This window comes from Martes martes (assembly GCF_963455335.1).
Source record: "Martes martes genome assembly, chromosome: 3".
Taxonomy (NCBI): Eukaryota; Metazoa; Chordata; class Mammalia; order Carnivora; family Mustelidae; genus Martes; species Martes martes.
The window spans coordinates 10,492,579-10,516,934 of record NC_137890.1 but is presented as its reverse complement, the minus strand read 5'-3'; the positions used below and the strand labels follow the sequence as shown (position 1 = coordinate 10,516,934).

At 38.9% G+C, this 24,356-nt stretch overlaps 1 protein-coding gene across 2 annotated transcripts in view; it reads left to right on the top strand.

Moving 5' to 3' along the window:
* Nucleotides 1–24,356, top strand: part of PCCA (propionyl-CoA carboxylase subunit alpha) — a 403,819-nt gene that overhangs the window by 252,198 nt on the left and 127,265 nt on the right. For both annotated transcript variants that reach the window (XM_080798184.1, XM_080798183.1), the window contains one exon: nt 9,460–9,562. In XM_080798184.1, coding sequence (XP_080654310.1) covers nt 9,460–9,562 — 103 coding nt within the window. The remainder of the gene's footprint in view (nt 1–9,459; nt 9,563–24,356) is intronic.

Here is a 24,356-nt window from a genome sequence, read left to right as displayed (position 1 = left end):
ATCTTCTAGCAGAATGGAGTCTTCTTTAAGATTATTTCTTCTCATAAAGGGTTTATATGACTGCTTTCAATTTAGTTACATAAATAAACTTTATAAGTGTAGATGTCAGGTGTTCCTGGGCCACTACCTAGTTGGTAGAAATGATGCAAATATATGACCCAGTATTCTTCCATTCCTTATTTCCTCCTCTGCCTTTGGAGATCAGTGATACAAAAATTAATATAAACTTAATCGGCATGGAGAAGTTCCAGTTTCTGTAATGGTGGTATGGCTTATTTCTAACTGATCCTCCTCCCCATAGCAGTTACACGCTCTGGAGATCTATGACTATTTGAAGGCTCTGGATAACAACTGAAACCAGTCAGAATTCGGATGGACTTCGAGCCTGTGAAGAAGGAAGCCACACTGGAGCTCGACCTGTGCATGGCGCCTCCCCTGAGGTGGTCACCGTTGAACGCATGCATCCGAGCATGGCCAGAACTCAGGAGTTAACCAGAGTCTTACTGACTTTACTCTGGAATAATGATGCTCAGAATTGTAAGAACTGCTGAGAATTGATCAGGGATATCATGCAAAACGAGAGCAACAGAGTAAGGAGTTCTGTATCTGAATTTAGCTTCCCTCAAATGGATGGTTGACTCCTGAAATGTGCATAAAGACTTCAAGAATCCCAGCATGTGAATTCTGCTCGAATGCAGAATGAACTGAGCTGAAATTTCACTTGCTGCCCAAGGAGATAGTAATGTTTGGAGTTTGAGCCTCACCAAATTTGAGGGGCTTGTAAATGCCTTGAGTTTTCCATGAAAACCCCAGAGGGACCGTGTCTTAGGGGAAACTCTATATTTCTGCAATAAAGACTTTTAGTGACTTCTGAATTTGGACTTTTAATTCCCTGAGAGCAAAATCAAATAGACACCCTAGCAGAGCACAAAGCTGAGTCTCCATGACTTCAGAGTGATCAGCTAGTAATTTAACTGCCTACTCTAATGAGAATTGGTACTTCCCAGGAGAAGATAACAGAAAAATACAGTGTCTACAACATTTCCACAGTCTGGGATCCAAAAAACAATTCACTTGACATATAGTTCAAGCATTAAAGTTGGCCCGTGGTCAAGTGAAAAAGCAGACAATAGAAACCAACTGTGAGACTACTAAGATGTATATCACGGATAGGACAAATTACCAACTAGAAATTCTAGATCTAAAATGGTACTATCTCTGCGATGGAAAACTTGTAGGCAAGGCTGAAAGCTCTTGGCGTTGGCAGAAGGAAGAGCTGGTAAACTTAGAAGAATAGAGACTATACAGGCTGAAGAGAAAAAGTACTTATTTTGCAAGTCTCTGTGACCTAAGTTGATAGGATTAGGAAGCCTAACTAATACCTATTTAGAGATACAGAAGAAAGAGAAGACAGAAAATGGGGAAAAAATATCTGAAAAATATTATGTTATCTCCTTTAGGTTGGAAACAGGACGGAGTTGGATTTTTCACTTTTATTCACCATGATACTAGAGATCCTGGCCAGTATGATAGGAAATAAAAAAGAGTCATGGAGATCAGAAACGGAGAAGTAAAGTCGTTCCTCTTCACAGAGGAATTGTGTTTACATAGACACCCTTAAGGAATCTGTGAAAGTACTGGAATAAATTTCGGAGGGTTGCACGATAAGAAGTCAATCAAATATAAATTGTGTTCCGACAAAGTAGCAACACTGAAAAAATGACTACTAACAGTTTTATTTAATACAGCATGAACAACTTAGGCAAATACTTTAACAAATTAAATTCTAGACAGTCACTCGTCTGAGTACTAAGGCTTGGAAAAATAATGAGGCATGAGGATTGGGGAAAGAAGCTTTCCCGGACAACTTAATAGGTTACCTAAGAAAACTCTTAAGGAATCTATGATACAACACTAATAAAACTAAAACAAAAATAGGTATAATTATAGCAGAAGAGATCCAAGACTGCCACACTTTGCCCAGAGAAATTAAAAATGTAAAATAGATTAGAGCTGTTATTTTCATAGGATAAAATACTGTTAAGTCGTCAGCTCTCCCTCCATGAATGAAGAAATTCAGAGCAAGCCCAAACAAACATAATCCCATTAGGGTTGCTTTGGGGAGGATGGAGAAGAAACTGCCTGTGGGATTCGAAATTTGTATGGAAATGCAAAGGGATCTAGAATAGCTAATACTGTCTTACTGATGGACAAAGCTACAGAACTTGGTCTACAGATTTTCTTGAAACAACTAGATGAACCTACCTCTTCCTCTTTCCCATCATACAAGAAGATGATGAATCACAGGTCTACATAAAAAAACCTCTAAAGGAAAATATGAATATTTTTTCTGGGCCTTGATATAGTCAAAACAGTTCTTAGCAAGGACATAAAAGCACTGAATATAAAAGGGAAAATTCATATGTTTTTACAACTATTAAAATTTTCCATTAACTGCAGAGATAGATGTTTTTTAGACTAAAATCCTAAACACTGACAATACCAAATGCTTGTGAGAACCACGGGAACTCTCATTTCATTGCTAATGGGAATGCAAATGGTACAGCCATTTTGGAATACAGTTTGGCAGTTTTTTATAAAACTAAACATCCTTTTACCATATGATCCGGTAGTTGTACTCCTTGGTATTTAGCTGAATGAATTGAGAATGTTTCTGCACTAAAAGCTGCCTGTGAATGTTTATGATAGCTTCACTCATCATTGCCAAAACTGAGAAGTAACCAAGACGTCTCCTTCAATTAAGTGAATGGTTTAGTAAACCGTGGTACATCCAGGCAATGGACTTTCATTCAGCAATGAACTATCAGCCATCAAGCCACAGAAAGACCTGGAGAAACCGTAAATGCCTAATGCTAAGTGAGAGAGGCCAGTCTGAAGGTTCCATTCTGGCTCTACAACATTCTGGGAAAGTCAGAATGTTGGAGACAGTAAAGATCAGTGGCTGCCAGTGATCCGGGGGATGGAGGAAGGGTTAAGTAGGTAGAGCATAGGGAATTTTTAAGATAAAACTACTCTATATGAGATTTTAATGGTGGAGACATGTCATTATACATTTGTTCAAACCTGTAGAATGTATAGCCCAGAGAGTGAGTCCTAATGTAAACTCTGAACTTCAGTAAATACTAGTGGATCCACATTGGTTCATCAGTTTTAAGAAATGTACCATAGCAGTGCAGAATGTCAGTAACAGGGACACTGTATCCAGGGTGGGGTGAGGGAGGGAATATATAGGAACTCTACTTCCTGCTCAATTTTCTGGAAAACCTAAAACTGCTCTTAAAAAAAAAAATTAAGTCCATTAATTTAAAAAAAATCGACAAAAACTGCTGAAGGTAAGACATTTTTAAGAACACTTATAAATCATAGAGGGGGAGAAGGTATTCACAACACATAAATCTGACGGAAACTTTCTAAAAAGGAATTCCCACAAATCAGTAAGACCAATATCTTAATAAAAAAATGGGCAAATTTTTGAATACAAGTGACCAGTGAGACAAATATTGAGGTCCCCAGTGTTATTTGTCATAAGGGAAATGGTCATTAAACTGTAATGAGCTATATTCTCAGCCACTGTCCTGGCTAGGAGTAGAAACGGACACAAAACGGCAAATTATGGGGCAAACTCCATTGCCAGGGGTGGTATTGATATGTTTTAAGACCTTGTAACACGGGGTGGCAGTTTTTGTAAAATTAAACATATGTTTACCCTCATATGTCCACTCCTAGAGTTTTTACCCACAAGGAATCAAAACATCTGTCTTCAAAAAAAGCTCATACAAAGAATGTTTAGAGCAGTTTTGTTCTAAAGAACCCCAAACTGGAAACAACCCAAGTGTGCATCAGCAGAAGGACGAACTAGTTTTGGTATGTTTGTGCGACAGAGTACTACTCGGCGATAAAAGAATGAACTGTTCAATATGTGTGAACCTCAGAAACATTCCATGAGGCAAAGAAAAGCCACACATAAGAGTGCCTGGTTTTGGTGTCTCTTTACATGAAACTTTAGTCTAATCTGCAGTGAAATTACTAGGGGAGAGGGGCAGGTTTCCTGGAAGGATAATGATGAACTTACAGTTTTGAATTTCACTGTATATAAATTGTATATTAATATATTTCAAAAAAAATAACAGGTTGGAACAATAGAAGATGGGTTCAGATATTGTACCAAATTATAACGATTGATGGTAATAAATCTTACTTAGCATTCTGTGCCATGTACTAATCTGTGTTACACGTTTTATCTTTTTTAATGAAATGTGGATAGAGTGTTCATCTTAGCATTTAGGCCTCACTGATCAGGAAAGATACCAAGGAGGCTGAGTAACTTGGAAGGTCACGTGAAGCCTATGGTCAGCCCAGTCTCAGGGTTTGCAGGGGTGGTGGTTAAACTCCATCGCCTTTATTGACTAGTCATGCCCAGCGTTTAAATTGAGAACCCGAACCCTTTATTGGTGGCAGAAGAAATAGGGTTTGCATAATATTAAATTCTCTTAAGATTATAAGTAATATTAGTATTCATTTTCTGATTCAGGTATCATGTGTGGTGGTGTCATTTGTAATGCTAATGATATCAAAGTCGGGGGTGTGCCGTCACGCTTTCTAGGCAGTGTTTTGTGATATACTCTCTTCTACACAGCCTCCTGTCTTTGAATGTACACATTTTAAATTGCATATAGGCAGGATTCTGTTCCTCTACTATGACAATTTTAGCTTTGAAGAGGTTCTCTGAAAATGCTGCTTTTATCTTTCTTCTGCAGTGATGAACTTGAATGTTGGAATGTTGTAAGTTCTCACATAATACGGCTTAGATTTTTGTTTGCTTTGGCAGTAGACCTCTGTTTAAAATTCCTTTAATCTGTTCATTCCATGCTTTTTATATTCATTTTGATAGCTGATGGCTCTGTGAAGAATTTTATATGAATTTATCAAACTAATAAAACTTGTATTTGTGAATTCTTCTTCCATCCCAGTTGCTAAAAGTGAGTTTTTCAGCAAATTGCTGAATTTTTGTCTTTAGATTTTTTTTTTTTCCTCCTGGAGGAAATAAACAATTCATATGCTGAATCTAAAGTTTCATTAAAATTGCTTATGCCCCGTCTCAGGCATTTTAAGTGGGCCATCTGTCTAAACATCTCTCTCTTTTTTTTTCTGATCATTTCCTCGACTTATTCATGAACCATGGGAGGGCTCCTTTGTAGTCTCTATGTAACTGCTTCCATCTACCCCCACTGAATACATCTATGTGCTTGCATAACATAGCTTTTCACCGTGCTGGCAATTCTCTGAACTTGGTTCAGATGAATGGCCCACTTTTCTGAAGGCCTTTTTCTTCCTGCAAAGATTTGTATGCAGAAGCTGACCTCTGTGGCCATGGAATGCAGCGTTATTATTCTTGATCATTTTACAGACCACCCACTGTTAAGGTTATGATCAAGGATTGCTTAATGATTCTTTGACCACTAACATTGTTTTAACTCAGTATCTCACTCTTAAATAGGTAATGGCACCATTAAAAACCAGCTTTTCTGAGTGACTCATAATACGGTCTCGAGATGCTTATGATCCTTGATAACCAAAGATGCTGTGAGTGATGTTTACATAAAATCTGCCCTAAAACTTGACATGTAGTAGCAATGTAGGTGGGTTAGTGGCATTTACACTTTTTTTTGAGTAAAATATTCTAGTAAGCTAAATGTTTTAGCAGTAAGTAACATTTGTGATAATCAGCTGGCCGTTTTTACTATAAAATACAGAAAAATGTTTTATTGAACATACTCATTCTGGTTGGCTGATGATAATCCGAGTGGACAGGTCTGGGTAAGGGCTGTTGTTTGTCTTGCTTTGTGGGTTGCTGTTAATGTGAATTCCCTTTTCCTGGATTTTGAGGGTTTTGTTTGTTTTTTGAAGTCGTAACTTCAATGATAATCAGCTTTGCAAGTAACTTATAAGCTGCACAGATGAAATTTGTGATCAGAGGGCAACCTCTTTCGGCGTGTAGTTCAGCAAAGGAGCTGTTTTCTGTGTACTGTTACTCTCGTGAGTTGTGTGAAACTTCCGGACCTTTTCTCTCCCTCCCCGGAGAGTTGTTTATAAAAATCTTGGGGACCACTTTGGATTTAATGGATAAATGAACTCTTCTCTAACATTTAAGATACCGCTGTAAAATGTAACCGGTACCATTATAAGCGTGTTTGTGCTGGTGAGATTGATATCCGTGTTTCAGAGTGATCGTCACTACTGTAGTTGCCCGGGATTTGCAGAAGTAAGCGCACGGCCTCTCAGGTTGGTATGTGCACATGATGAGCTTTATTGATTCATAATTTATTGTAGTTTATTTCTGCCGCGGAGCTTACGGACCCTTATACTGAACATACATGCCAAACCTGTCCTTTGTATTTTAAAACAAATCAAAACGACTTTCAAACTTAGATGGAGCCAGGAGGGATCTTATCGAGTTGTGTCTGTGGGAGAGTGAGCTTCTAAGGAGAGTCCAAAGTGTGACCATTTTTTGCTCGTATCTCGTGGGCCTGCTTCCCCTCTTTCGCACAACCTCCTAACACGTCACCTAAAAAGATACGGTTTGGCAAGTGCCGCAGCAGGAGCTGTGTGCCCTGAAGAAGTAATAGCTTTGCTGTCACCTCCCGAGCACTGTGCCAGCTGTATTTCACAGGTGTGGACATTACTGTTCCAAAGGACTCAGGGAGGCCCGGCTGCATTGTTAGTAAGAGAAGGGGCTGAGATGAAACCTCGGGATTTCAACTCAAAAGAGCCTGTGCTCTTTGCACAAGGTCCCTCTTGGGGTAGGTTAGAACATATATGAAACAGATGTGGATCAAAATAAGACAATGGAAAAATAAATAGTTCGGTTCTGAAGGGTGGCAGCTTTACCTCGCCACCATCTGTGGGATTGCTTTCTGTGGGAAAATGCAGTCTGGCTTCCAACAGGATGTTAGGATGAACTCCCCAGCTCCACGGGAAACAGAGGCTTGTTGCATAGCTTAAAAGGGTCTCCAGGTTTACTGGCAAGAGTTCCCTCCTCCAGGCTACTGAGTTGTGAAAAATACTAAGCATGTAATATAGGTTAAGCAGAGGGGAGATGACTGAGGTTTTTACTATGATCAGTGCCTGTAATTAGGGAACAGTTCAGGAGAGAGATGATGGCCTTGAAAATTCTGTTAGTTTGTGGAGCAGAAGGAATCCAGGGTTTCCATGAAGGGCTTTCAGTTCTAGGGCTGGGGGAGGGGCAATGAGTGTTGGTCTAGGGTTGGGACTAATCAAAGTAATAAAAGTTACCATTTATATGCACTGCTTAATGTGATCCTCAGCACATCAGTCTGATGCAGATGCCGTCGTATGTCTGGTTTGATATATAAGGAGACTGAGCCAACGGTTGGCTCAAGGTCAAGACTAATTAATGGCAGGGCTGGGTTCTTTATCTGCTGCCTCAAGTCACCGGAGCCTGAGTGTGTGACCGCTGTGTTAGCTCTCTTGCTTGTTTTGGCTTGATCTGTGAAGTACTTTAAGGGTTTGGAGAAACCAGATACACAAGTCAGCATAATCAGAAATAAAACTGGATACAAAGAGTGGGGCCTTAATTAAACAGGAAACTTGACTGGTAGGTAGGTTGGTTAAGATTTAATCCAATGTGAAGTAGAAAAGCATGGAACAATCTGGAGCAGGAGAGTTACAAAATTATTTTGATAGGAAAGATTTAAGAAAGCAGTGTGGCTGGTAATACTAGCTGTCGGGTTGTTTCTGTTGTGACAGTACCCCTGAAAAGGTAGGGTGTTAACCCCGTCTGAAGGTAAACAGAGGGAAGGCTAGTGAGGTCGTCTGTATAGTTAAGAACATCCGGGTAGTAAGCCAGGAGCGTGGGGTCCATGCTGCTCTGGAGCGCACTCTGTCCCTTGGGTGACCCAGGCTCCTCTGGCAGTGCTCGGCCATAACAGGTGCTCCTCCCATTCTGCCCTATGGACCCCTTCCCCCCACCCTTTCTCCCCAGCCTGCACTTCGTCCTGGGGATGCAAAAATAAGGTCTGATCTTGGTCTTTTAGGAGCTCACAGGCCAGTGGGGGAGACCCACTTAGACAGATGCCCGGTGGAAGAGAGTGCCAAAGTAGGGGTGGGGTTGACACACGGGAGCACTCTGCCCCACCACACCTTTCCTCTCTCCTCACCTCACTCCTGCCTCCGCCTCCTGTATGCTTCCCTGTTGTCCTTTCGAACCCTCCTGTGAGAAGCTCTGTCCTCTGAACACGTCCTGTTTAAACCGACGAAAAGGAATCCTCCATGTCTTTGCCTTGTGTATTAGTGATGATTTACTGATGCATTTTTAAACTTCTCTCTAATTTCCATTTCTAGAGTTTTAAAACATTTCTTCGTCTTCAGAAAATAAACAGTGGGCCGAATACAAATGTTCGCCTAAATTACCCATCCTCCTCCGTTAGACATTGTGTCTAGAGATGATTTGATTATAATCATAGTTTATGTGACTGATTTTTTTTTTTAGTAGAATACACAGAGAATCATTTTGGACTTTGGGGGAGGGGGTGTTAAAACATAACCTGCAACATTTTTTCAGAGCTATGACTTGAAACAAAATCTGGATACTGCCTATTTAGTGCTTCAGAAATATTATTTTACAACTATAAATAATGAAAACGCTCAGTATTTAAATTAGGTTAATTCAAAAATCGTTAAAATTTTGTTACTTTAAAAAATTGTGGGTAATATTTATATTCTAAAAATGTTTTTGTCTCTGGCTGTCTGACCCAGTTTTTCCGGACCACATAATGTGGCTCATTGGCAGGAAAGACCTTTGTGTTAAGACTAGCATCACTGAAGTTGTATTCTTACCCAAACAAACAAAAAACCAAAACAAAATGAAAGGATACAAGGAGACTTTTGGAGGTGATGGATATGTCTATTACTTTAATTACGGTGATGGAAACACAAGTGAATAACTATGTCCGAACTCACTAAATTGTATGTTAATTATATGCAATTCTTTTGATAACAAGTATAGCTCAATAAACCTGGAAAAATAAGAGACTAACATTGTAAATTTTTAAAACCGCCTGGAACAGTAACCAAATATTGAAAAGAAATTAATATTGTAGAAAGTTCATTTTTGGAAGACTGTCACAATTAAGCAACACAAGATCGAAGACGAGATGATAGTACTTGGAGTTGATGGAGGGACCACAGTTATCCCAGAATGATTGCTTCTCTCCTCAGAATGTCTGCATGTGTTTTGTTTGTTTTCAGTTACTCCAGTTCAAACCTGAAAGGTTTTTTTCCAAGGATAGAATCTTTTAAAATAATGTTCTGAATTACGGTCTTTGGCTGTTTCACCCTGCACACTTAATGTCAAAGGAAACTCAGCTTACTAGGAGATACTATAACATGATTAACTGCTTCTCTTTTTTCCTACTTCAGAGTGCCTATTATTAAACCACAAGTGGCTAACTGGGAGCTCTCAGTAAAATTGCATGATGAAGTTCATACTGCCGTAGCATCAAACAGTGGGCCAACGTTCTCTGTGAGTTTTATTTCTTTGTTTTTTTTCTTGGCAGTCTTGAAATTATCTGTGAATATTTAAAGCAATTTTTTAACCTATTTAGTGGCTATCATCTTTTGAATCTGTAACATAGCCATGTATTTGTCTCATCTTCTTTAGGAAGCTGAATGCCAATGGCAGTTTTTGTTGTCTCACGTTAATTAGAAAATGTAAGTTCGGAGATTTAGGCACATTCTAAAACCACTTCCTGACACCTGATTCATTTTCCTTTTGTTATTGAGAAGTAATACTTCTGTTTTTGTGACAGAGAAGAGCATTTTTAAGTATAATTCCAAACATATGATAGCTGTGGTAGGTAATCATTCTTTTAAAACAAGTAATCTGAAGCCTATCTAGCATTTCTTGAGACATCATGTTGTGTCAGACATTCTTGAGGCTAAATTTACCTTGTGGTGGCATTCCTTTTATTTCAAAGGAACTTGAACTTAAACCCCTTGGATGGTATCCATGATAGAACTGCTTTAGTTTAATTCTGGTCTGTACTGAACAACGTTACATTAAGATTTAGTATTTATACTGTGCTATGAATGATATGTTTAAATACTGTGATTTGAGATTGCCAGAAAAATACCATGAAAGGTTAACTCGTGTCCTTTTTTGCTTTCAGCATGAACCCACAGAAGCTGCTGTGTAGTTAGTACAGGGAATATTTTATTAATCTACATTTCTCTTCTTGTGGCTAAGTTGTGATGAAACATTATTTTGTTGTGTGGGAAAATCAAAAGATTTCAACAGGATATGAAAATTAATATAATTTCACAGAACTAAAACCTGGTGAGGCTGAGGTATATGGTGGCAGTTTTGTTTGTTTTTATGTAAACTCTACCCCCAAAGTGGGGCTCAGACTCCCCACCCCTAGGTGCAGAGTCCCGTGCTCTACCAAATTCAGCCAGCCAGACACCCTCCGGTGGCATTTTCCTGATAGAAAATACCCCAAGTTAAGAGTTACAGAGAGAATTGTTAATGCAGCATATCCTTATTATGTACCTACTGTGTGCTAGGTAAGTGCTAGGCTGTTACACTGGAGAAGCTGACATTCTTACGTGGTCATCAGTCACAGGTAAATGAGATTAACTTGGAATTACGTGTAGTCTCCTTGGTTGTTTTTAAATTTTGTGATTCATTCGATAAGCCAAAATTGCTAAAGCATTTGTTCCTAAAAGGTATTTCAGTCCACTGTCTTGAAATGAAAACTATGGTGGAGTTAAACAATTATCTTACAGTGTGTTTTGGGACGGACTTATGGGATTCTTTACATTCCTCTTTTCTATATGATCATTTAAAAAAAGTAGCTTCATAAGTAGAGATTTAAGTGTGCATCGGGTTGAGTAGCAAATTATATATACTAAAGTAAAGAGCATAAATATTATAGTGCAGCATTTTCCTTGGGGAAGGTTAACTTTTCAAAAATGTAGACTTAGCATAATTTTCAGTTCTGTAGAGTCACCCTGAAGTGTTACTGTTCATCTGATCCTCCAGTACAGTGTTTTTCTGAGCAGTGCCTTGCCTTAGTAAGAAAACTGCTCAGATTACTTCTCAGAGCTGTTATTCTTTGTGCTTCTTTCCGATTCCATGTTGAAAAACTAGAGACCATCAGCTCGAGTGGTGTCTTTGACTTTGCTGTAGAATTACCTCTTGTTTTACTTTTTAGCCCACGGGCACAGTAGGGCTGTTTAAAAAAAATATTCCATTAAAAATTTTGCTGGAAAATATCCACCTTGATATATAGTATCAATAACTACTACCCCTGTTTATTGGCTTTGCTACTCTCAGAAGCAGCAAACCTAACGAGAAGCAAGTACTGCTGATGGTGTGTACTTTTCTCCTAAGCACATTGGACTGAGCTTCCCTTGACATCAGTCTTGGTGAAAAGAGTCAAGGTGAATAGTGCAGCCTAAGTAAAGGCTCATTGGTATGAAGTCTGTAATCGAGTGGAACCTCTGCTTTTTGGGTCTCAGGGGAAGAGCTGTGACTGTTGGTTTTCTAGAACACCCACTGCCACATCAAGAAAAAGTTGAATTGTCCTGGAGGTGACTGTCTAGGTTAATGATCCCAGAAGTAGTACTGGCAAGGTTATATGCCTGTAGAATGCTTTGGCTATCCCACATTTTCAGAGTGATTTTAATTACAAAAATTTAAATTATAAGATGTTTCAAATGAGGAAAGTACTGCAAATGTACAAATGTTCTATATAGGTCTCTAATGAAAGAAAAAAATTCATAGTTACAGCTAAATCCCTTTTTTATGCAATCCCGTTCTGCCCTTTTCCTCTCCATAGGGGATAGCTATCCTACAGATGCTGTGTGGCCTCCTTGTACTCGTTGTTACACTTTCAGTGTGCTTGTGTGTATTCTAAGAATAGTAAAAAAGAAAGTTGTAAAACTGTAAGTACTTAATGATACACTTGTAAGGTTTTGAAATACACAAAGCAAGAACAATTCCACTTACAGCAGCATCAAAAAAAAATAAGACATTTAGGAATAAACTTAACCGTGGAGGAGAAAGACTTGTACATGAGATACTACGCAATGTTGCTGAAAGAAACTGAAGAAGACACAAATGTATGGAAAGTCCTCTTGTGTCCCTAGGTTGGGAGTCTTAATGTTGTTGTGATGTCAGTACTACCCAAAGCAGTTTATAGATTCAGTACGATCCCTATCAAAATCCCAACTGAAGATTTGCAGATAAAGGGATCATCTTTATCTTAAGAGAGGGACCCCAGATAGCCAGCACAATTTTGAAAAAGAACAAAGTTGGAAAGCTCACACTTCTTGATTTTTAAAACTTATTACAAAACTACAGTAGTCAAAATGGTGTGGTACCATCATAATACAGACACATAGACCGTTGGAATAGAACTGAGAGCCCAGAAATAAACCCTTGGATATATGGTCAAATGATTTTTGGTAGGAGTGCCAAGGCAATTCAGTGGGGGAGAGGGTAGTCTTTTCAATAAGTAGTAGTCAGTGGGGCACCTGGGTGGCTCAGTTGTTAAGAGTCTACCCTCGGCTTGGGTCATGATCCCAGGGTTCTGGGATCGAACCCCGCATCGGACTCTGAAGGAAACCTGCTTCTCCCTCTCACACTTGCCCTGCTTGTGTTCCCTCTCTCACTGTGTCTCTCTCTGTAAAATAAATAAGTCAGATCTTTTAAAAATAAATAAGTAAATAAATAAATAAATAGTAGTGGGGACAGTGTATATGCACTATGCACATGCAAAAGAAAAAAATTAGATTCTTGCCTTACACCGTGTACAAGATTAACTCAAAATGTATCAAAGACCTAAATGTAAGAATAAAACCCAGAAAAGTCTCATGACATTGGATTTGATGATAATTTCTTGCACATGATGTTAAAAGCCCAGGCAAGAAAAGAAACATAAGTTACATTATATCAGAATTTAAAACTGGTGCATTGGGGCACCTGGATGGCTCAGCCAGTTAAGCTTCTGCCTTCAGCTCAGGTCATGATCTTAGGATTCTGGGATCAAGCCCCGCACCTGGCTCCCTGTTCAGCGGGGAGCCTGCTTCTCCTTCTCTCTCTCTGCTGCTCCCCCTGCTTGTGCTGTCTCTCTCGCTCTCAGATAAATAAATAAGAAATCTTCAAAAAAAAAAACAAACCAAAACGAAACTGGTGCATCAAAGGTCCACAGTCAGCAACAGAGTGAAAAGGCAGTCCACAGACTGGGAGGAAATATTTGCATATATCTGAGAAGGAGTTGTTATTCAGAATATATGAAGAACTCCAGTAACTAAACAGCAAAAAAACCAACCTGATTTTTAAAATGGGCAAAGAGCTTTAACAAACATTTTTCTGCAAAGAAGGTGCAGAGATGGCCGGTAAACGCATGAAAATATGCTCAGCACCACTAATCATTAGGAAGATGTAAATCAGAACCATGATTTGCAAATCATGATTGCAAACCAAATGCAAATCAGAACCACCAACTCAGAGTTCTTAAGATGGCTACAATAAAAAACACAAAATATAGTAAGTGTTGGTGAGGCTGTGGAGACCTTGGAATCCCCATGCAGCTGTTGGTTGACGTGTTAAAGGGTGCTGCTGCTGGAAAAACAGTTTGGTGGTTCCTCAGAAATTAAAAGTAGAATTCCCATATGACCCAGCCATACCACTGCTGGATTTACCCCAAAAGAATCCGAATCAGGGTCTTAAAGAGACATTTGCACATCCTTGTTCAGCCGCATTGTTCCAATAGCTAGGAAGTAGAAGCAGCCCAAACGTCCAATGATAGATAAGTGATAAACAAAATGTGGTGTTTACAGATCACAGAATATTACTCAGCCTTAAGAAAGAAGAAATTCTCATACGTGCTGCAACATGAATGAACCTTGAGTTTAATGCAGAGTAATTAAACTCATAGACAGAAAATGGAATGGGGGTTGCCAGGGGCTGGGAGGAGTGGGGTGGGTGATGGGGAGTTCCTGTTTAAAGGACATAGAGTTTCAGTTTTGCAAGATGAAAGGATGGAGATGGTCAGTGGTGACCGATGCATAGCAAGGTGCATGTATTTCATACCACTGAACTGTACACTTTAAAATGGGTAAGCTGTTAAATTGTATGTTACATAAAAAATTTTAAAAAGACACAAACCAACGCAGATTAGTATTTTTGATAAAATTTAAAAGCAGGAAGGATGAAACTAGGAAATGAAGGAAGCATGGTAGAGGAAAAATTGACGTGAAGGAGGGGTAGATGGAATGAAATTTTATGTTTAAGGTCTTTGGTTCTGAATATAAGGGTCAGAACATATAGAAGAATTAAGTATAAAATCTCAACACGAAGTTGAAATATTATTTTGCGTAATAAGATGATAAACGTCAAAATACCAAAAACAAACTGAGTTTTACTTATATTTATTTCACGATTCTCTTCTGGATTCCCAAGATATCATCTCTTCTCTTTTACTCTGCGTAATGTGAAACTGGTCAAATAGTTCATGATAAAAGAAAAGATTAATGCATTTGTTATCTTAAATATGGTGGCATAAATTCACATTGAAGACAATTCACTTGGAAGAAAAATGTCAGAGCACTCCTGAAGTGAAGAAAATTTACTCAAGAATTCAGGCTTCCTAAAGACAGAAAAATGAGCACTGTACGTGCACTTAAATTTTTTTTTTGCCTGATACTTAATGTTAACTACAAGTAAGCAGAAATAATAAAGAAGAGTTATATATAATCCTTGATAGTGATTTAGATGTCCTTTGTTACAGTGAGCCAGATATCGAAATTTTTTCTAAAGAGCCTGTGAACTACTTCTTAAGAATAACCAGAACTAAGAAAAAAAAAAAAAGAATAACCACAACTAATGAATTTTGGCATAGCAATATAACTTTTGTTAATAGTTGAAAAGAAAAATGTAAATGATCAAAAGTAACATTTAGCATGGTCAAGGAAGATGAAAGTTGTTTTCATTTAAAAAATTTTTTTTTCAGTTCATTTTCCTAAATGATATTTTTATTGTTATTTTTTTGCTTCTTATGGAAAGGTCAAAACTTTCCTTTTGATAGCCATAAAATTTTACTGCATTTTTGAATTACAATAAAAAATGAATGAAATTACAATTTCATTCTTCCAGTTGAAGTTATATATTGATAAAACTTATATTGAAAGTTAAATGGCAGAGATCCACTCATACAGCAGTTTTGTGCAGCAAAGCAACTATAACTGGTGAAAATTAGAAAAATCTGTATTGTAGGTGACACGTTGTATGTAGAAAATCCTAAGAAATCCATTAAGGAAATATTACAGATAATAAACAAGTTTAGGAAGGGTCCAGGATACAAAATAAATGCATAAAATCAGTTGCATTTCAACTTACTTGCAATTGAACAATCCAAAAATAAAATTTTGAAAACAGTTCCATTAACAAGAGTATCCAAAGATTGAAGAACAAAAGAAGTACAAATTTATACTGTGAAAACCACAAACTATTGAAAAAGAAGTGACTGGAAATCCAAATATAAACAGAAAGCATCTCATATTCCTGAATTGAAAGACTTAATATTGTTAAGATGTCAGTATTTCCTAAATTGGTCTATACATGCAATGCTCTTCCTTCCAGAATCCAAACTTTTTTTTTTCCAGAAAGTGCCATGCTGACACTAAAATTTATATGGAAACTTACGGGACCCTGATAGTAAAAGCAATCTTTAAGAAAAGAATAAAGTTGGAGAACTCTATTTCCCTCTTCAAAACCTACCACAAAATTGTCTCATAAAGACAGTCTAGTACTTGTGTAGAGATACAGAAGTGAAAATCCAGAACTAAATCCCTGAGTGTGTGTTCAAGTGATTCTTGACAAAACTACTGGAGTAATTCAATGAAGGAAAGAATAATCTTGTCAGCAAATGGTGTTGGAACAAATGGGTATCTAGATGTAAAAGAATAAAGTTGATCCCTTTCTCATATTGAGTTAATACACCAAAATTAAGCGAAAGGGGATAAAAGGTCTAAATGTAAGAGGTAAAACAATAAAACTCTTAGAAGAAACATAAGGATACATATTCATGACCTTGCACGTGGCAGTAGTTTCTTAGATAGGACAAAAACACAAGCAACAAAAGAAAAAATAGATAAGTTGGTCTTTGTCAAAATTAAAAACCATGCTTCAAAGGATACTAACAAGAAATTGAAAAGACGGACCAGAGAATGAGAAAACGCAAATCATATATTCAGTAAAACACTTGAATATAGAATATGTAAAACGGTGGTGCCTGGGTGGCTCAGTTGGTTAAGCGTCTGATCCTTGATTCTGGCTCTGGTCATGATCTCAGGGTCATGAGATTGAACCCCATGTTAGGCTCCGTGCTAGGTGCAGAGCCTGCTTAAGATTTTCTGTCTTCTCCCTCTGCCTCCTTCTACTCTGCTCACACACACACTCTCTACCCCTCTCTTTCTCTAAAAAACAAAACATAAAGAAAACTTCAAACTTAATAATAAAAAAAACCCACTAAAAATGGCATTTTTTATCTGAATAGGCATTTCTCAAAAACATATCTACAGTTGTCAGTAAGCAAACACAAAGATGCTCAACATTGTTACTTATCAGGGAAATGCAGATCCAAACCACGCGGAGAGAACACCTCACACCACTAGGATGATTGTGGTCAAATAGATAATAACAAGGGAATTAGGAGATGCACAGAAATTGGAACCCTCACATACTGGTGGTAGAAATGTAAAATGGTGCTGAGGCTCTGGAAAACAGCTTGGCCTTTCCTTAAAAGTTTAAACATCTGGATTATCCAGATCCTTGACACAGTTTGGGGTGGTTTGTTTGTTTAATGAGTTTCATTTCTTTCATTCGACACACACAGACAGCGAGAGAAGGAACACAAGCAGGGGGAGTGGCAGAGGGAGAAGCAAGCTTCCTGGGGGCAGGGAGCCTGTGGGGCTCTATCCCAGGACCCTGGATCACGACCTGAGCCAAAGGCAGATGCTCAATGATGGAGCCTCCCAGGCACCCCAGTTTTTTGGGGGTTTTTTGAGAGTGAGCGAGAGCACGGGGTGGAAGTGGGAAGTGGCAGAGGGAGAAGGTGAGAGAGCATCTTCAGCAGGCTCCGCCTCCAGCGCAGAGCCCGTGGGGGGCTGAGAGGCTCTGTCTCATAACCATGAGATCATGACCTGAGTCAGAATCAAGAGTTAGATGCTTAACTGATTGAGACACGAGGGTGCCCCTGACTCAGTTCTTTCGTAAGTATTTAATCATGAATATTTAAACGAGTATTTTTAGACTTAATTATATCCTTGTTACTATGGTGGATATGTTTTACCTCCTAAATATTTCAAATAATAAATTTTCCAATAATAGTTGCTGAGCTCTGAGCAGCTCCAAGGTGAATTAAATGGGAATAGATATCCCTTTACCCTTTCTACAAAATAATTTGATAACATCCATCAAAGACCTTTAAAAATGTTCATATTCTGTGGTCTACTGATTCCACGTCTAGAAATCTCTCCCAAGGAAGCAATGAAAAATTGCTAATGTGAACATGATATTATGTTGGAAAAAAGATTACTTAAAGGTAACTTGCTTTGGAGATATCCATGTCAACAGTCTCTAGTTGTTATGATAAAGGGAGACTTGGAAGTAATTAAAATGCTGTGATAAATGCTATAATAGAGGTTCCTTCAACCAATTAAATCTGAGAGAAAGATTAAAAAAAAAAAAGCACTCAACTGGCTGGGGGAAAGGAAGGATTTCGGCGAAGGTGATGGAGTTCTCCTTGGTGGAGATGATGAATGAGTAATAGCTTAGAACGTGATTAATACGGAAGTCACGACTTGCCTTGGAAATGGTGCTATAAATAGGCAAGGCAAAGCCCAGGCCTGTGGTAGCAAGCTAGGTTTACTGAAAAATCAGAGACATCTTCTAGAGATAACTTTGGTTCTTATTATGAAAGTGTGTGCTTCCTTAAGTTTTTGTTTGTTTTCCACAAACGGAGTGAGGACGGGGTTCCCCGGTCTTGTTCTAGTTACAGTGTTGGTTTTGATACTGAGGTTAACCTCTTTGGAGGTATTTTCATGAAGGAGCTGATTACTTTGGTCTGCAGTGAAGTGTGGCCTGTCCTGGGTGCCGTGGTCAGCTCCATATACACCTCCTCTCTAAATGGGGCAGCAGGAAGCCTGAAGGCGGGTGTTACTAGCCTGGCGTGGAGAGGGAGGCTCCGTCACAGAGCCTGTGAGCGTAGAATCTAAGAGAAAACCAAGGTCGGTGTGGTCCAAAGCCCACGCACTGGTACCTCTCGGTATCTCATCTTACAGAGTCGTTTTGCTAGACAAAATTCTGAGAAATATTAGCACTGTCATGGAAAATTACAAGGAATAATGCACTTATTTCTAACCAGAATAATTCAGTCACAGGATACAGGGGTTTTCTTTGTGATGTGCTGAAAGTTAAGGCTATGGTCATACTGTTTAAGGAAGGTAGGACAGGGACACGAATAAAGCAAAAAATGTGCACAATATTATATGTACACGTACCCTGTGGTGAAAAGTACACAGTCAGGAATGCTTGGTTAGGAGAAGCTGTTAGGAAGCATTTTTAGTAGCTTTTTACCTCTTGTAGATGTTAACGTGTTTTTTGAATTGGCATTAAAATTCAAAATGTTGAATTTTAGCAGTGATTTTAGTTTTATCCAAGTTAGTAATAATATTCAAGAGCAATACAGGATTTGAGGTAAATAAGATTTTGCATCTGAAAAAGTTTTCATTTTGGTTTCAACAGTGTTTGGTTTGGTTGATGTAAAATTGTCTCATCTTTAGATGCCTGTGGTGGAGGGAGGGAAATGTTTTGTAGGATTCATATCATTGAAATTACCACCCTATAGTTTTCTTTCCAAACAGAGAAAATGGTGATGAACATAAGAATAAAAAATAATTACATATGGATGTATAATAAGAAATAATTACATACACATTGCCTGAGAATTTCTTACTCTAATATAGCTTACCCTTTTCCATTTGTTCTACCACCATGTATTTTGTTCTATACTTCTTGACTAAGAAGACATCCCACCAGGGGTGCCTGAGTGGCTCAGTCAGCTAAGTGTCTGCCTTTGGCTCAGGTCATGATCCTGGAGTCCTGGGATTGAGCACAGTGTCAGACTCCCTTGCTCACCAGGGAGTCTCCTTCTCTCTCTCTCTCTCTCTCTCTCTGTCAATTGAATAAATAGAATCTTACAAAAAAGAAAGAAAGAAAAGATCCCACCATTTTTTTTTTTTTAAAGATTTTATTCTTAGGGGTGCCTTGGTGGCTCAACGGGTTAAGCCTCTGCCTTCGGCTCAGGTCATGATCTCAGGGTCCTGGGACTGAGCCACGCTCTCTGCTCAGCGGTGAACCTGCTTCCCCCTCTCTCTGCCTGCCTCTCTGCCTACTTGTGATCTCTGTCAATTAAATAAATAAAATCTTTAAAAAAAAAACGATTTTATTTTTAAGTAAGCTCTACACTTAACATGGAGGCTCAGACTTAATAACTTGACCTTAAAACCCCGAGATCAAGAGTCACATGCTCTAAGGACTGAGCCAGCCTGGCACTACCCACCCCCACCATCAGAGGTATTTAGAGAGTACTTTTGCAAATGTGGTTTTAAGTACATCTAGTAAAGTATTTTTATGGAATATTGTCATAAAAATTAAGATTTAAATGAAGTTAGCATTTATCAACAATTTTGTGCACAAAATCACGTTTTCTTAATGTTTTCAATATTTCAATACTTGCATTTTATATCGTAGTCTCTGTTCCTTTTATCCCATTTTTAGAGTAGAAAGTGATGCCAAATCATGTAGTTACAGGAATTTCTATAGGAACATGGTAAGATCATGGTTCTTTTAAAGAAATAATTTTCAAATACTCTTCCTAGAATAAAATACAATATTATTCTTTCTTTCCTTTTGCCTGTATCCGTGGTCAATTTTTAGAGTAGACTATTAATTTGAACATGAAAAAGACATCAGCAAACAAGGTCCCTTCACTTTTACATATGTGCCTACTGTAGGCTTTGTATTAAAAAATTATATATGGCTAAAGTGCACAGTAGACAGAAAGCATTTTAGAAGTAGCATTTAAAAATGAATACCATAATACTCTAAGGTGCTTATAATAAAGGACTTTAATCCTAGCTAGAAAATTGATACACAGTACATGGTAAATGACAAAAATTGAGGTAAGTTTTTGAAGTCATGCAGTATTTTATATTTAAGACTTAAAAATTGGGCACCTGGGTGACTCAGTCAGTTAAGCATCTGCCTTCAGCTGAGGTCATGATCCTGGGGTCCTGGGATGGAGCCCCGTGTTAGGCTCACTGCTTAGTGGGGAGACTGCTTCTCCCTCTCCCCCTGCTCATGCTTTCTCTCTCAAATATGTAAATGAAATCTTAAAAAAAAAACCAACAAAACTTTTTCTAAAAACTTTTTCTAAAAACTCGGTGTTACGATCATGTAAACTACATTTTTTATTAGGTAATTTTTTCACTCAGACTCCCCCCTCCCCCCAGTTTTAAAAAGTATGCTAGACAAAGTAGCAAAAATATTATCCTATTGGAGAAAAATACTCTCTTAATGAATTTTTTTTTTCAGAAGACATAATATTGTGTGAACATGAAATTCTTTCACTTTGGCAAAAACATTTGTTTTCTTGATAAAGTTATTTTTCCATTTGAGAAAAAATTGGGAAATAAGTTTATGCTTAAAAAATGTTAAATATTTCCAAAAATATAAAACCACCACAAGTAAAGCCAATAAAGAAGCCAACCAACCAGAGGAGAAATTTGTCACTCCTTTGGTGACAAAAGGGAAATGTTCTAAATATATAAAGAACTCGTTTAGATCAATATAAAAATGACAAACCTAAGTGAAAAATGCTCACGTGGCTTATAGCAAAGAAAATATATAAATGGCTCCTACACATACGAGAAAATGGGTCAATGTACACAGAGAAATTCAAGTTAAAATTATGACAAAACCATTTTCTACCTGCATTTTGGCAAAGATGAAAAGCTTGATAATTCTCTAATGGCATAAGGTTATAGAGAAATAGCCCCACGTATGTTTATTGGTGGGTCTACAAATGGATACAGCCTCCAGGGAGAGTGGTTTGACAAAATGAATTTGTGCTACAGGATGTGTTCCCAGGTTGCACATGTATTAGTATGTTCGTGGCAGTGTGGTTTGTAGGTAAAGGACTGGAGGCAACTGGAATGCCCATCAAAGTGGCATAACCGAATAAAGCCCTATCATGAACTACTGCATGGCCATCGCAAAGGTTCTGAAATTTCTCTGTATACTGATCTATCAAGTGACAAAAGCCTTGTGTTTTCATTGTGTCAAAAAGAACGTATGTGTTTGTTGTGCGTATGGAATATCTTTGGAAGGAGCCCCAAGACATCGATTAACCGTGGTTGCCTTTGAATTGGGGAGCCAGATGGCCGACCCCATGACGGAAGTGTGGTACATGCCTTATACTAGATGGTCCTTTAGTACTTTTTGAATTTTGAGCCTATTTTGTGTTACCTGTGTCCCGCCCCCTGCCTCCCCCCAAAAAGATGGTTCAAAATTGTGCAGTGGAAGGGTCAGGAAGATATGTGACTCTTGAAATAGTGGAATTTTAATAACCTGTCAGGAACCTCTTGGAATGCCTGTGGCATCCAGGGAAGCGGTCACATGGGCCGCTGGCTCGTTGAATGACGAGCTCTGGTGCTACCCACCTAAGTCCACGAAGTGCAGTTACCGAAATGCCTTCAGCCAGCCCTCGCAGCTTGAAGGTAGTTGCTGGAGGTCACGCAGGCTAGGTGAAGAGATTGAGCTAGTAAGAATTAAGAGACTGGAAGAAGCGAAGGAAGAACGTTAACGTGGGTGAGAGAGAGGAAACTGAGTCCGAGAGATCTGGACGGCCCCTCCAACAGCTTTCTGTTTTTTCCTTCCTCGTGTGTGTCCGCTGTGCAGAGGTTACTATCTAGAAGAGCCAGAGAGCGGTATGTCTTGCTGATAGCAAAAGGAGTGAAAACTCACTGCAGAAGTTTTGCTCAGGGTCCCAGAATTCATAGGAATGTGGTCGGTCCTGACATGTCAGTGGCGGAATGGATTATTCCCTGCTCCTCTTGGGTTAAGGAAGAAGGCCCTCAAGTAACTCGCTTTGCAGTGTGACTTCCTTACCTCAGGCTAAAGAATATCCTTTCAAAGCCAACTCCAAAGGGAAAAAACAAAAACAAAAAAAAGAGACCAACTCCTTCAAATCAGCTTGACATCTGACAGGAGGGGGTCAGGTAAATGAGGTCGTACAGACATTGAAGCGTGACCTTGCACAGCTTGACCTGTTTACTTGCCAGACGCGCCCTTGCTCAGTGGATAAGGCTCCGGACTTCTGAACCACAGGACTGCATTTTCATAAAAAGGGGAGGCTCCTGCCCATGTAATCTGGAAAATTGCTTGTCTAATTGGGTGCACAGTTGCACCTGGACCCTCTTGAGTGACTGTCATGTTGTGCTCGAGAGTTGAGGAACTTGTCATGTGACCAAATGAAGAAAACATTAGTTCTAAAATCCGGTTGCTTTGGAAATGGAAAACACTGTGTGGCGTGGGTTGTTACCATATTAGAGTTGGCGGATACTGTCACTAAGACTTTTGGTGATTTTTCGTATTACTCCCTGCTTTCAGCCACTTTCCGAAGCACTTTATTAGAGTAAAACTGGAGTTTTACTCCAGACACCAGGCATTCGGGCTGTGTTGGTTCCGCTTTATAAACTTATAAGTAATTCTCTGAAGTCTCGTAGCCTGTGAAGGGCACTGCTGACATTTTTCTACCACAACAACTTCCTAAAAGTTATTTTATTCATTTTATGTTTCCGGCCCCTCCCACTTACTTATCCATGGACAGTGAAGCGAACCGTTAAGTGTGCCTTTGCTGAGTGACCCCGCCATGAGGTGAATTCTGCTCTGCTGAGCGTCCGTACACGTTCATCCTTCCTGTTGTAATATAGTCTAACAGCTGCTCGCTGAGCTGCTCCTCTACAACGTAGGTCCCGGAGAACCAACGGGAATCAAGACAGATGATGTTTCACTCCTCATAGAGGTGGTCTGTCTCTTGAGGGCGGCAAGGGCAAAGGCGGGTCGTCGAGTAGAACAGGGGAACTGATTGGGATTTCGGACATGTTATCAGCAGTGTTTGAGATAGACCCGGGCACATGTTTACTAAGCCTTTGTATTAAGATTCTTGTGTTTTAAGCAAGTATTTTATGAAGGTGGAAAGGTCAGTGATGCCAGTGAACATTAGGAAGTCACCAAAAAAGAAGAAAACTGAGGTGTGCCTGTTGGATTTAGCAGGAATAATTGACCATGAGGAGAGCGGTGCCTGAAGCAGGGCGCGGGGAGGAGAGGGCCGGCAAGCTAATGATGGGCAAAGCGGACACACACGGTTCCCGGAGGGCCTTTTAAACCAGGAGTTTTGATTTTACTCGGAGGTGGTTCATTATCATAAGTCTGCTCTGGAAGAGGCCCTTGATCAAGAGTTTTTGAAAGCCTAAATTGTGTTCAAATTGATGTTTTATGAATTTATAGACTGTGTACTTTGATCACCATTAGGAATGAATAAATTTATCATACTTTTGGTCAACTCATTTTATATCAATTTCTTTTACTCACTGATTCTGGCATGAGAAGACTTTTTTTTTTTTTTTGGTTATTGTTTTGTTTTGTCTTCATTCTTGTTTTTACATGGAGAAGCAGGAACAAGTTTTAGGTCCCTTAATAATTACTTGCTATCATATCACAGTGTTTATTTTCTTCATTACACTTACTGTAAACTTTAATTCTCTTTATTTCTTTGCCCACTTGGGTAATTGCAGTCTCTTTATACTAAAATCTAAGCTTTATAAAAAATGAGGGCTGGGCCATGTTTACCACTTGTACTTCTCAGGAAACGTTGAGTGGGGGCGGGGTGAGGGAGGAGGGAAGGAAGGAAGGAAGGAAAAGTGGGGGGGGGGGTAGGGAGTTGAAAAATCACTCCCTGATGGTAGCATGAGGCTTCAGCTGATAAATTAGGATATTACATTGGTTACATGCAGGGTGATCTGCACTGGTACTTGCCTTTTGTATGCTCTCAAGCAATTAGTTACATAACAGGATTTCAAATTCAGCCAATGTGTTTGCCAGTTTAATTCGTTACGATTGAAGAAAAGACTGATTTTATTTCTTACAAATTCAGCACCTAGGAAATGTAATTCTAGGTATCAAGTTT